Below are 13883 nucleotides of genomic sequence, written 5' to 3' on the forward strand. Positions count from 1 at the left end.
AGTGACAAGACCATCTCTTTGATCAATGAAATGCAGAAACAGAGTTCCCTTTAAATATAACAGGATTGTAAAGACAAGAGTTCTACATGTGACCCAGTAACAGCCCTCATACAACAAAATCAGGCATTAAGCTCCCTGACTCAAAAAGAAGCTTAGTGAACAGACCAATCTTTCCTGAAGGTGCATATGTTGTAGGGACAGATTCAAAAACCTTAATTTTGATTAAGTAGTAAGAACTATACGTAAACTAAAAATAGACAGATGAAAACAATACTTATTTTTTCCTCTAGACATTTGTTCATTTTTGGATGCATCTGAAAGCAGCAATCTGCCATGCCTACAAACAGTCTAAGAATATAACAGTCACCTTAAAACAGAGCAGAGGTCAATGTAGCCCAATACTGCAAGTCGTACTTGCCATCTGGTAGTAACTGTAGGGGAGGGGAACCTCCTCCCGCAAACCTCTCAAAGAAAAGCCAACACTCTCACAGTCCTAAAAGAACAGCCTAATAAAAATCCAGTTCATGACAGTATCACTGCTGTCAACCTACAACAAAAGTGGAAAGGACCTCCTAGCCTTCTTACCCTACCTGCATCCTAAAATACTAATTTGTGGCAAAACAGAACTTGTTTGTTTAAGCACCCTCAGTTTTGAACTATCATTTTGGGCTTGGACTTTGGAACACTTTGTTGACTTCAGCCAGAACTGACTGTACTACACTTGTGATCAGCTAATTCTCTAAGCTTAAACACAGCCTTTGGTTCATTGCACTGTGACCTTGCTTCATGTTCTGCTCTGTTCTTCAGCTAACCCTAAGAAATTGGAGATACAACTGTCAAGTTTATTACATGTAGAGCTACTCAGAGCTATCAGGGAAACATTTTCAACCTCTCTCCTGCCTGGGAGATCCAGGCTGTGTCTAAACTAGCAATTTTCTTAATATAATTAATCAGAAATACTGGACTGAAGCTGCCATCCGTTCTTTCATTATGACCGGAAAGGTTAATTCAAGTTTAAGAAAATAATACACATGAAATACTCAGCCTAGCTGCTCTTTAAATTGTTGTTGTAAACACCAATGCTAAGCATCGGAATTGCTATAGTGGAACTGAAAAACTGGGGTTTAATTTGGAATACAGACAGAGAACTAGTCCACCTATACTAAAGTAAAAATAGAAGTCATAGTGGCAGAATATGTATTTCCTGTGCAATTCTGTCACAGAGTTTTGTCACACTCATATGGAAATATTTCATCTCTCAGCTGTAAAAAAACCCATAACCACAGAAATACTTACACATCACCTAAACACAAAGCTGCAACAGAGATTATTCAACTTTTAAGTATACCTGGTAAAAAGGTCTCAACAAAATTATTGTTGCAGTAGTGTTGCTTAATATAACCAACTTTTAAAATGTAGCTCGTCTTTTAAATTTAAAAAAAAAAAAAAAATCTCTGCAGGAACACCCAGCTAAGACAAGACCAATTTCATCCTAAATCTGACCTCCTTAGCTATACAATGTGTAAAAAATGTAAAAGAAATATGTAGCTGATATACCTAGAAATTCGCTGTTGAACAGCAGCCATTCCTTGGAAAGACAAAAATATTTCAGAGAAGTGTTCTTTATTTTTCATCTACTTTACGTTCTGCTAATGCAGGATTTGTTTTTTAATCGTAACTAAAATATAAAAGCAAGACGACTGAAATACATGTATCCTATAGCAGGTTGCACGTGCTAAAGTCTCAGCCACCTATGCATATATGTTACTAAATTAAGTCCTCAATTTGATTATCACTGTGCATTTATATAAAAAATTATCTGAAAATAGACATTATTAAAAATCTTGCCTACTACAAATACCACTGGCAAATTGTTGATAAAGATGATTAAAAGTGATTTCATTGAAACATCACCACCAAAAACACTCTGGAAACAATACCCCATTATAGACAACATTCTCAGAGTTTTTAGAACAGCACTGAAGGTAAAGTCCTTACTGATGTGTGTTTAGAAAAGCAAGTGATGCGCCTCTTTTAAAGCCCTGCTTCAGAATTAGCATGCAGTGAGCTTCGAGTTTAGAACGCCCTGCTTATATATTTATATATTTAAGTGTAAAGATACATGATGTATTTAGATACCACAGATACTACGGTTTTCTTAGGTAAGCATAAGCAATTCTCAGACTTCTGTGCACTGGCATAAAGGCTAACTCTGGGATCCATGCCAATATTAATGCATTCAAATTGGAATTTGGGAGTGGAGAAATAGAACCAAATTTATCACCTCAGAATTTGAAAAGAACTGGGACATTTAATCAAAAGTACGGTGAGTTTTAATTAGTCTAACTGGCTGGACTGGTACAACATCACTGAAGACAGGAAGTATGTAATGCTCAAAGAAGGGGAAAAAGGACTTGGTATTCTTGACCTCAACAGTATGCAAATATTCAGCACAATTTTTGAAGGTGAGAATAAAGCATGGAGGTAAATGTAATAAAACACCGCATGGATACTGTTTGCATTACACAAAGTTTTCTTCCCTAAGCATCAGGCTGAATGTTACTGACAGAGGTGCTCAAAGACCCATTTTAAGACTATGCTGTTAAATACTCTTTAACAGCAATCTTAAAGGATAGGAAAATCATTTAAGTTGGCTGATGCCACAAAAGACAGTCAACAGACAATATGGTGACTTATTAGGACGCTGCAGGGAAGACAACTATAGAACCTTAAAGACTAGGAAAAAAAAAAAAAAGGGCCAAGATTTCATAGCACCCAGTCAAGTAGTCAGGATTTCCTTGTAGAGTCATCAGCCATTTCTAAGCTGTCCAATGCATTAGTCAGTGATGTGGGAAACGACACTAGACAGCTGCAAAAAAGCCTAATGGAACACTACAGCATAACCACAGACGTTTCCAAGAGAAACAAGAAGATAATCATGACATTGTACAAGCCACGAAGAGATCTCAGTTTGAATTTTAAATATAGCTATGCATGTCATCATCCTCTGTCAAAAAGCAAATTATGAATTCCAACTGAAACTCATTCCAAGATATATTAATATAATCAGGCACAAAGGAAAACCTGCCATACCAGAGGGAAACAGAATTCTGTTTAGTCTGAAACTAAAAGAGAGATATGAGAACACCATAAAAACAGCAGGTGAGAGAATGAGAGACCACGCTTATGAGAGATGACAGTAATTAAACCGTGGAACAAATTAATACCAACAGTCAAACTGATGTGGGAAACCAGGTTTGTAACCTGAACTGTCGGAACACAGACCCTGCCACATGGAGCATAAAGACCTTGGTGGCTTTAATGTGGCATTGGCTTAATTTTTAAGAGTCAGTATTGGCTACAGTTGCCAGCAACAGCAAGCAACAGAACTCAGTTACTTAATTTAATGAAAACTAGTAGCTATAAGGCCACACACAAAACAACTAATGCACCAAACTGGGAGAAGCTGAAGGTTTGTCCTTTATGGCAATAACCAACAATGCTCTACATACCCCAAAGCTTTTATCAGAGCTTTTTTGTTTGTTTGTTTGTTTAATAAAGTATTCCCATATTCTGAAGGACAAGTTAAAAGACCACTAGCACTAGCAAGTGTCTATACCCAGCTGTAAAGTTGTGGGGTGGCAGAGCAGTCTCATCACTTACAGAAGTACTCAGAGAGGTCTGAAGCCTACTTTGAAATGACACTTTGCCAATTCATTGTTTTCTAATTTATTTGATCTAAAAATTATCTTCCTATAGAATAATATTTATTCCCTGTAATATATTAACAGGTAAAAACTTATATAAATACTTTGAATTCATTTAGAAACAGTTAATGAGGAAAGCCTTAATTTCCATTTCCTTCTCCTAGCCACAAGCTAGGATGCTGCAAGTCACTATTTGTATTTTAAAAAACAAGGCTGAATTCTTCACGGCTGTTAAGAGAAACACTACACTGAAGAAATAGCTTTCAAGTTGCCTTCAGTAACTGATTTATTCTTAAGCTGTCAGTAATTAATGACTTCAAAATTTCCCTAACTATTAAGCAGTATAGAAGCAGACAGTAAGAAAGAAAAAATTATGAGACTTTTTTAAACTATGTGTAAGATTAACTGTTTTTAATACCAACTGGTCAACCTGAAGCCTTCGATTTCATCTGTAGTGCCTATTTTTTCTAAGAAAATTTTGCCATTTTGTTAGATTATTTTAAAAAAAAAAAAAAACCAGAAAAATGTAGAGGCAATCATTAAAACAAGAAGTAAGGACCATGCATCTTCCGGATACTTCTTTATCTTTAATGAAGGCTTTTGAAATGGAAACTTTGTGTATTAGAAACAAGAACAGTAATTAAAGTTCCTGAATCATAAGTAGCTTTTTTGTTAGCTAAGCATGTAACAGTTCTGGTGCTCTAACTGTTAGGAAATGACTAATAACTGGAGAGAGAAAAATAGACGAACAGCTCCTATCACAGATGACTATTAAGCTAATGGTCACTAATGGGACCTGTACCTGTGCTCATACCGCCACACAGCAGTATGCCTGGTTAACTAATAGCCATATTTGCTGAAAGAGAGGCTTGTTGGACATGGGATGGGGAAGGAGAGTGACAACCTCGGAGGAGAGACCACAAGTGAAGGGCAAGGGTGTGGGGGCAGTAGAAATGGCTGTATCACCAGGAGAACAGGATAAATGATGCTCATCTAGGAGTCTTCCTTTTAACATTATCCTTTCAGTTTTGCTCCAAAGATTTAATCCATTTTAAAGAGGTAGAGGTTTAGAATTTGACTGGTATTTAAGCTATCACATGGAAAATTTTGCTTAGTCAGCACACAAATATGCTAAGCCTTTCAGAAAGATTCCTGACAATGAGGCACTCGAGAATTATAGCTGTGCGTGAAGGAATCTGTGGATTCAGGAGAGGACACCTGGAATTACAAATGTCATTATTTGCTTCACACCAATTACTGAATGATAAACACCGTGTATTTCAGAAATACTAGTCTCCCATATTTACCACACTTGTCTTGTAAAAGAAACAAGTACGTAAATTAGTTTTATTTCTAGGCTGTCTATAAGCATTCTGTCTGACCAATTAAATAACAGTGATAAAGTTTCAGGGTTTTTTTTTCCTGTAACTAATATGTGGCATAAGTGGATTGGCAATGTACACTTCTTCCTCTCCTCCAGTTCATACTTCGCTTGAGAAGCAGCAGAAACTGCTCTGAGTAAATTAAAAACTAAACGTAGATATTAAGTTTCAAGTTCAACTTACCTGCCAAAATTGGCTGGTAAAAACTCAAGAAAAGCATCATTCAGGTACAGCTGTGTTAGGTTTAACAGTTGGGAAAATCCATCTGGAAGCCTATAAAGAAATAAAAACATAGTGCCTTTGTTTCAAATCATATTCAGGGCATTAAGTCCTATTTTCTTAAACAACAATATAATACTGAAGTCCTACATAATAGCAACATTAAAATTAAGGTTGTACTACAATTTCTACAAAATTGTACTAGATACTTGTTATCTAAGATTAGTCTCAAAATTACTTTAAAGTATTGAGGATGACATATACAGACAAAAACTACAAACCTACAGAAGGTGACAGGGAAATCGCTCATATAAGCTAAGTTTGAAAAACAGTGATACAGGCTTTAGAGCAAAACTGTTGAGAAGCTTTGGACATTTCTCTACATTCACAGAGAAGTGATGGACTTAAAGCTGAGAAAGCCACATGGTATCATGCAGGATTGCCCAGGTAACCCATTAACTTGAGCATCCTGTATCACGGTGCAATGAGGTTAATAAAGATATTTCTCGGGTAACTCTGCTCCTTGCTTCCAAGGGCTGGTACAAACCTGGGGCAAGTTTGAGACTCAACAGTGTTTGTACAAAATATGAAGCATGAAGAAATTACAAACTTACTTTGAAATTGGATTTACGCTGGCCTCAACAACTGTCAAGACCTTACAGTTTTTTATGTTTTCTGGAAACTCCTGTATGCCTGCAAGACACAGGGAGAGGAAGGGAAACAGTCTTCAGTTATTAGACTCCATCACATAAAAATCATGCACATAAAACTGCTCGCCAGAAAAACTTTAATTCATTTAGCAACTAGTGAACTAGTCCTCTGATATTTCATTTTAGATACAATTTTCATGAAAAATATTCTTATGCAATACCAATTCTTTTACTATTATATTCGTAAGCATTTCATATTGCAGCTTAGCAGGCAGCTCACCATGCAGCATTATATAGACACAGTTCCCACTGCTCATTACCAAATATTAAAGGACTTTCACTTTGTAATATACTTAAGGTCAGGCCCTCAGACCCAATATTATTTATTAAGAAAAGGCATTCATACACATGGTAGAACAAAATTCTAACAGGATCTGTTTCTCAAATGCATTGCATAACAACCAGGTGAAATGGTAAGGCTTCAAATCTTAAAGCATGTTTATAGCGTTCATGGTTATGAACAGATATCCCAGAACGTGATATATACCTGCTGTTAGTTTCAAATTATTTGTAGAGAGGGACAAAAACACTGCAGACAAATTTCTGAAAATCAAAATAGTAAGTAACCTCTTTTTCCAAGGTTATTTCCAAAAATGCCACAGTGAATTTGCAACCCACATACCTGCTGAATTTGTATTTGTCAGAAACTGACAAAACAGGCCTTGAAAACAGAAGGCAGGTATCCAACAAGTCAGTAGGAAATCAGTACTGATTCATCCCACTGCCCAAGACACTCACCTCAATTCTTACTATACTACAGAAAACAAACAAAATCACAGTTATCACAACTGTAGTTGCTTTTGCAATCTATCACTACATTGTTCTCGTACCATGGGATGGGTGTTTTTACTTTAAATAACCTTGTCCTAAGTACAACAACCATTCATACTGCAATCCTTCCACTGGGATTAATACACTACTTTTTCAAGAAAAACCCATAGGCTAGTAAAAAAAAGTTACTCTAAAACCACTGGGTTTCTTTTCAGGTAACAGGAATCTTAGCTCTTTGTCTTTCAATTAATGCATGTAATTGTGTCTGCTTTGGTCATGGTACTTTATCGGGTGTGTGGAGAGGGCAGCATGAATCCAGGGAACAAGACCACTAAGAAGGAACTGTAGTCTGCAGATGCTTGCTTTTAAGCTAGTAAGAGTGTGAAATGTCATGCTGCTCCAGCTGACTATCTCTGTTACTGTCCAGCTGCAGAAAGACAAGGGCAGTGTGTCTTCTCATTCAGAACAACAGATGAACGTGGTTATGTCTCTCCATGTATCTGCTCTCTGAATACCAAGGCAGAAAAAATGTGGCGAAGCATGAACTGCTAAGTAATGTTTTTATTTGCATAAGAAATTACAAAATTTCTGAGGCTATCTTAAGATTTTAGTTCTTTCTGTGTTTGTGCAGTAACAAGACTGACCTGGTCTACTAGGACTTAAAGAGATGGCAATACCACGTGAGAAGAAAAGTAGCCACGAAACACATACTTCCACATTAAGTCAATTTGTGATGTTGAAGGGCAAAGTCACCACGTTGGCTTTTCCATAAATCAAACTTAAACAGAACATCATTTCTGTCAAAGTGGACTTTTAGGACTTTCTTGACAGAAACCTGTCATACTAAATGGTTGAAATTACTACTTTTGACTCATACCAGTTGTTGTACTCTTATTTGAGAGGTGAAAGGCAAGAAAAGCACACTAAGCCACACAGTTCATCCAGGTGCCTAAATACCTCTAAGTCTCATGGATCCTTTGGGGACGTAGCTTGTTGATCTCAAGAACAATAAAATATAGAAGCAGAGGGGACGAGGAGGAATTGAAGAACCAACTGTCATACAGGCCAAGATTTGACACTTCTTGTTTACTATCATGCAAGTTAATGTCTATGCACACACATGTAAATAAGAATACAGCTTTATATATATGGCTTCAGGTGTGTGAAGTTTACTGGGGTTGTGAGTAGAGTCGAAGCAGAAGATGACAACAGAGGATACTGATTCAATTCACTTTATCACTCTCACAGTTCAAAAACAAAATCAAGAAGGTAATACTTATAATGTAATGAAGCTTTATTTCTGGAAAGCAGCAGTGATATTTTCAAGTCCAAAGGTAGGTTTAAAGAAAGATTAGAGAACTGCCATAGAAAGACTAGAAATGTATCTTACCTACTGCTGTCATACAATCTTTGTATTAAGACAAACACATTTCCAAGACAATTTAAAATGCACAAGATCTTAATTCCAGTTGTAGCAAGAAGCCTCTTTGGTCCAACAAACATCCAAACATACAGACATCTAACATTACACAGTATACTGAAACATGGCAGATAAAATTGTAGCACATTAAGAGGCCTGTATAGATGAAGTTATGAACTATTAGTATGAAGGGGTCTTTTACTGTCTAAAATGTACATCAAGACCTCTTTTATTGCTTATGATATAACTTCACCTGCTTAAAATAGGTATCTGCATTAACAAGAGTAAACCAATGCTAAGCTCTTGGAGGCAGAGTTATGTTTCAGACTCACTCTGTGCCATTACTTTTGCTGTCTAAATCACACTGAGACATTCTCTGAGCTTAGTTTTTCTCAAAGACGGTCACACTGCTGGCCTTGGCTTCGTCCTGGAATGAAAGATTGTTCTGGTCCAACAAGTTAAACCTCAATTTTTTAATATTAGTTTCCACTGCCTGTGTCAAGAATTCACTGCAGCACAGAAGACTAAAATCTGTGATAACTACCTAGAAGACAAAATACACAACACATCTGCTGGAGAGGAGAATGTCAGTGTAAACTTACTCTCGAAAGGACAGCCAAATAAAGTATTAGCTATCCAAATACAGACATCTTAAATCAGCATGCTTTTGTACATAACTGGAGGACTCTACAGTAGTCTCTTGTTTGACTATGCCTTGGGGAAAGAGGCAGCAACAGTTTTTACAACAAATTAACAACAAAAATTCAACTGATATGAGAAAGCTAACAACGGTGGAGCCCATAAATTTAATTTTGCTTCTTCTCAGAGCCAGGATTGTTAGGGTACACACCATTGTTACCAACCTCACTCAGCACTTCAATACAGATAAATGGCAGCCGTCATTCAAAAGAGCAATAAATTGGGAATGACAGCTCGGAACGCTAGGTGTGTAGTACGCATTCAGAAGAGGAAAAAAACTTAGAAGACTGCTTCTCTCTACCATGTGACAAGAAGTTGCATTTATTAAATAGCTATACAACAACCTTCAGACACTTGCTTTTTTCCTTACCTATATTCCTCCTGCATGCTAGAAACATGCAGTTACTGTTGGATTAGTATTCTTTTGGTTGTCCCACCAAGAAAGCAATTTCAAAAAGCAGGTGAGGAAGAAAGTAAGTAAGAAGGCAGAGAGACACTGGGAAAAAAGATGAGAAGGACAAAGGACCTTAAAGAGGATCTGCTGCTCCTTACTCTGCTTTCCATCTATCCTTAGTGTCCCAAATCATCTTCTCCATTAAGGAAGCTCAGCAAATCTCAAGGATCTCTGTGGCCACATCTTTCCACACTCCTTTTGTAATACTGCGCTAATTAATAACCACTACTTTATTATTATTATTAATTATCACTACTTGAGAACCACCCCCACCCTCTGTCAGCATCTGATCAAATGAGCACTGCAAATTGAGATCCAGATTCCTTTGTAAATCCCATTTTTCTTTCTGTTTTTATAGTGCTTCCTTTATACACTAATACTCAAGAATTACAGAAGAGAATGACAGAAAAACTTGGGGGTTGCCTAGTCTGAAGCCTTATCCTGCTTCCACTGAAAAGCATCATACGGACAGGTTCTTCATCCTGCCATTTCCTACTTCATATGATAACAACCATCACCCCCAACCCATTTTAGTGCTGTAGCTCATTTACAAATCATACTTACTGTTTTCTCAAAAATACAAAACATCACACTTGTGGACTATTACCATTTTGCAGAGCACAAGAGGAGGAAATATGATTTCCTGATAATCTTTAGTCCTAACTACCAGACACGAATTGAGAGCAAAGTTCTTGTCTGGACTAAGCCAAAAGCAGAACGCTTTCATCATTCAGAATAACAGCAAAAAGATCACCATCCTAAGTGGTGTTTAATCACAATCCCAGACCAGCTGCGGCACATGTCCAGAGGGCATACCAAAAAGGTTATACAGGGAATTCAGGTCAACGCCCACAAATCTGGAGGTAATCAACCTCAGTTCTGGATCACATACCACAGCTGAAATACGGAATTTCACCTGATCTTTAACTCCCAGAGAGCAATGACTGTTTTGGCAGAGCTTCCCCAAGCAAACGTGCACAAACATCCCTCTCTTTGTTTAGACTAGATTGAGGAAATAATTGGGGTGTCACTCACCATCTTGAGTAACAGTAACCTCCTCCCCTACATAGCACAATCCTTTCCTATCATTAGGGTAAGCATAACTTGGAGAGCAGAAGAGAAAACTGGGACAACTTTTTCCCTCCATCAGTAACATTTTTTTCCCCTCAGAAATACTGGCAACTCCGGATGTACAGAAAACTGTGCAAGTCACATCCACCACTGGCAGTGTCCTTCACGGCAATGGATCCTAGAGCTGACACCCCAGTACACTACTGTTACAGCTCTACAGCGGATGGGGGCTTGCTCTGCTGTTCATACTCTAGTCATGCAGTTGTATTTTTTTTTTCTCCCACAATCAAATACTAAAACTAGTATGCCCAGGCTTCTTACTGAAACCATATTTAAAAAACCTAACACATTAGTTCTATTCCTAAAAAGCACAGAGAAAGAAAATCACTACAAAGATGATCAGAGGGCTGGAGCACCTCTCCTATGACGAAAGGCTGCGAGAACTGGGCTTGTTCAGCCTGGAGAAGAGAAGGCTCCGATGACACCTCATTGCAGCTTTCCAGTATCTGAAGGGGGCCTACAAGGGTACTGGGAGAGGACTTTTTACAAGGGCCTGTAGTGACAGGACAAGGGGTAATGGGTATAAATTGAAATCAGGGAGGTTTAGATTAGATATGAGGAAGAAATGCTTCACAGAGAGGGTGGTGAGGCACTGGAACAGGTTGCCCAGAGAAGCTGTGGATGCCCCATCCCTGACTGTCTTCAAGGCCAGGCTGGATGTGGCTTTGAGCAACCTGGTCTAGTGCAAGGTGTCCCTGCCCATGGCAGGGGGGGTGGAAATAGATGGTCTTTAAGATCCCTTCCAACCCAAACCATTCTGTGATTCTATGATTCTATGAGACCTGTGGAAAGCCATATGGGCGATGTCCCCAAATCTAAGAGTTACAACTAGATCTCTCAGACTATGGGGAATGTGAGAATGGAATGAGAATGGAAAAAAAAATAATCTCCAAACAGCATGCACACCAAAAAGCTCTCTTGCTGCAAACCAAATGAAACTACAGCCTGCTGTGCACCCGTCCCACTGTGCACCCTTACAAGTAAAGAGGACAAAGGCAAACATACAGTCTCAGTTTGCACAAATATTAAAGCAACCTTAATTGCTTGCTTTCCTCCCTCAGTTAATCTATTAATCCCAGTCTCAACTTCTGGGCAAGTAGCTATTAGGACAGGCATGAAAGCAGCTCCACCACAAAAAGAGCAGCTTTGGTTTTTCTTCTTGTCAGGCCTCTGTTACAACTGTCCTTCCAGCCAATATGGATCATACATGGCAATCAAAATATCTTCAGAGGTCAAGAATACACACCACAACACTCCCAAAGATTACATAAAATCTGTTTGCAAAAGCTGAAATTTTAAACTGCAAGCTTAAACTGAAGTATCAGTCATGGTCTGTATTCTTATATATTTATATAATTTGCTTTAATTTGGGATTTCTGCATACCTTCTGAATTAAAAGCAGCATTTTTCACAATTAGAATCATAGAATCACTGGGTTGGAAAAGACCTTAGAGATCATCCAGTCCAACCGTATCTGTCCGCCACTAAACCATATCTCTCAGCACCTCATCCACCCGTCTCTTAAACACATCCAGGGATGGTGACTCCACCACCTCCCTGGGCAGCCTGTTCCAGTGCGTGATAACCCTTTCGGTGAAGAACTTCTTCCTTACATCCAATCTAAACCTCCCCTGGCGCAGCTTGAGTCCATTCCCCCTCGTCCGATCATCTGTCATTAGGGAGAAGAGACCAACACCCACTTCTCCACAACCTCCTTTCAGGTAGTTGTAGGCAGTGATCAGGTCTCCTCTCAGCCTCCTCTTCTCAAGGCTAAACAAGCCCAGTTCCCTCAGTCGCTCCTCATAAGACATATTCTCCAGACCCTTCACCAGTTTTGTGGCCCTTCTCTGGACACGCTCCAGGAACATGAATATGTTATATTCAACATAAGCAGTGTGTTACAGCCCAATCAATTCACTGCACAATGACCACCCCTCCATCTTTCCTTTTGAACATTCATTCCTCTTTCTGAAATTCTTACGAGGATCCCCTGCCACTGCTGGTTTCAGGTCAACCAGGATCCCAGGTTTCCATGAGATGCCTGACCAGGCTGCAGGGCAGCAGCAACACCTTCCTGCTCAAAGCTGGAGTTGCAGTTTTAATATTCAAGCATTACAGAAGCCATGGCTTTCTGTTTTCCCTTCTTAAAGGCAAAGTATATAAGCTCGGAGACCTGTGGAACAAGCCTTTCTAAAGAAATACAACTCAAAAAATTAATCCTAGAAGAAATTTTGCATTTATCAGTGAATCATTAATGTAAAAGATTTTACAATATGGTAACAAAGTGATGAAAACAAACTGCACTGGATTTCCTGATTTTTCTTTGAAGTGACTCTGCTTGCAAGTTATCCACTTCACTTAGTAAACAGATTCACCCCTCCATCTTCGCTTTACCAAGTCCTTTTCTAGTATTCTACACGCTTTGAAAGTTTCAAAGTTTCCTTTTCCCACTTGCCCTGCCTTTAATGATGATCACCTGCAGGTTGTAAGCTACATGCTGGGGTCTCCTTTTTTAAGTTTACACGACACAATGAAAAAATGGAAGTTGAAGCTTTATTTGGAGGACTGTTTGGAGGTTTTTCATATGGGAAAATAGATAACATTGTAGAATGTAATGATTAATGAAAAAATGTCAGTCAAGCTGCAAATCCGACAAAAAGAAGTGATGTTTTCATTAACAAAAAACCAAACAAACCACAATCAGGAAAAAAAAACCCTCAGCAAATATTTCCATAGGGAAATTTTTAAACTTTTCTAATGAGTTTTAAAGAAAAATGTACTCTTATCACTGGTGATAACTATTATAATATAATTAGATTTACAATACAATACAGTATTGGCAACATATTTGGTGCTCATTTTGTTAATGAGGTGGGTACTTAACTACATACATTTATATAGTAATAAAATATTTATTCACAATTAAGTCAAAAGGTGCTTTTGCAGAACGAGGGTATACATGTGGAAAAGCAGCAGCATTTAAATGTAACTGCTTTTTTATAGCTTTGAACCCATTACAAACCTGAGTCCAATTTAGTGTTTTTAAAATTTCTGGTTTGAGACCACTTGTGAAACTCAAAATTTTAAAGTTTTTAATCTGAAAGATAAAAACTCACACCAATTCTGTGAGGTTCAGACAGTAATGAATCCTATTCTATACACCATTAGCCTCATCATCTGGTTACATGGATAATGCTTCCTCATCACTTTCCCCAACAACAATCACTTGTGCTTCTAAATTATCAGAGCTGATGCAGGCAAAGAAAACAAGAGAACAGTTTAATGGTGTGGGGTTTTTTTGGTTTAGTTTTTGGGGTTTTTTTTGTGATTTTCAGGTGGGTTTTGGGTTTGTGGTGGTGGTGGTTTTGGGGTAGGGTGGGGTTTTGGGGG

The 13883-nt window shown here is 38.2% G+C and overlaps 1 protein-coding gene across 1 annotated transcript in view; it reads right to left on the reverse strand.

Moving 5' to 3' along the window:
- The window catches only part of ERBB2IP (erbb2 interacting protein), a gene marked incomplete at its 5' end in the record, with an annotated part of 44428 nt that extends 38427 nt beyond the window's left edge, over positions 1-6001 (reverse strand). Inside the window, 2 exon segments of the mRNA XM_010150947.1 lie at positions 5273-5362; positions 5923-6001. Coding sequence (XP_010149249.1) covers positions 5273-5362; positions 5923-6001 — 169 coding nt within the window.
- Positions 6002-13883: the final 7882 nt, after the last annotated feature.

The sequence above is a fragment of the Eurypyga helias genome, unplaced genomic scaffold, assembly GCF_000690775.1.
Source record: "Eurypyga helias isolate BGI_N326 unplaced genomic scaffold, ASM69077v1 scaffold7164, whole genome shotgun sequence".
In the NCBI taxonomy this organism is placed as follows: domain Eukaryota; kingdom Metazoa; phylum Chordata; class Aves; order Eurypygiformes; family Eurypygidae; genus Eurypyga; species Eurypyga helias.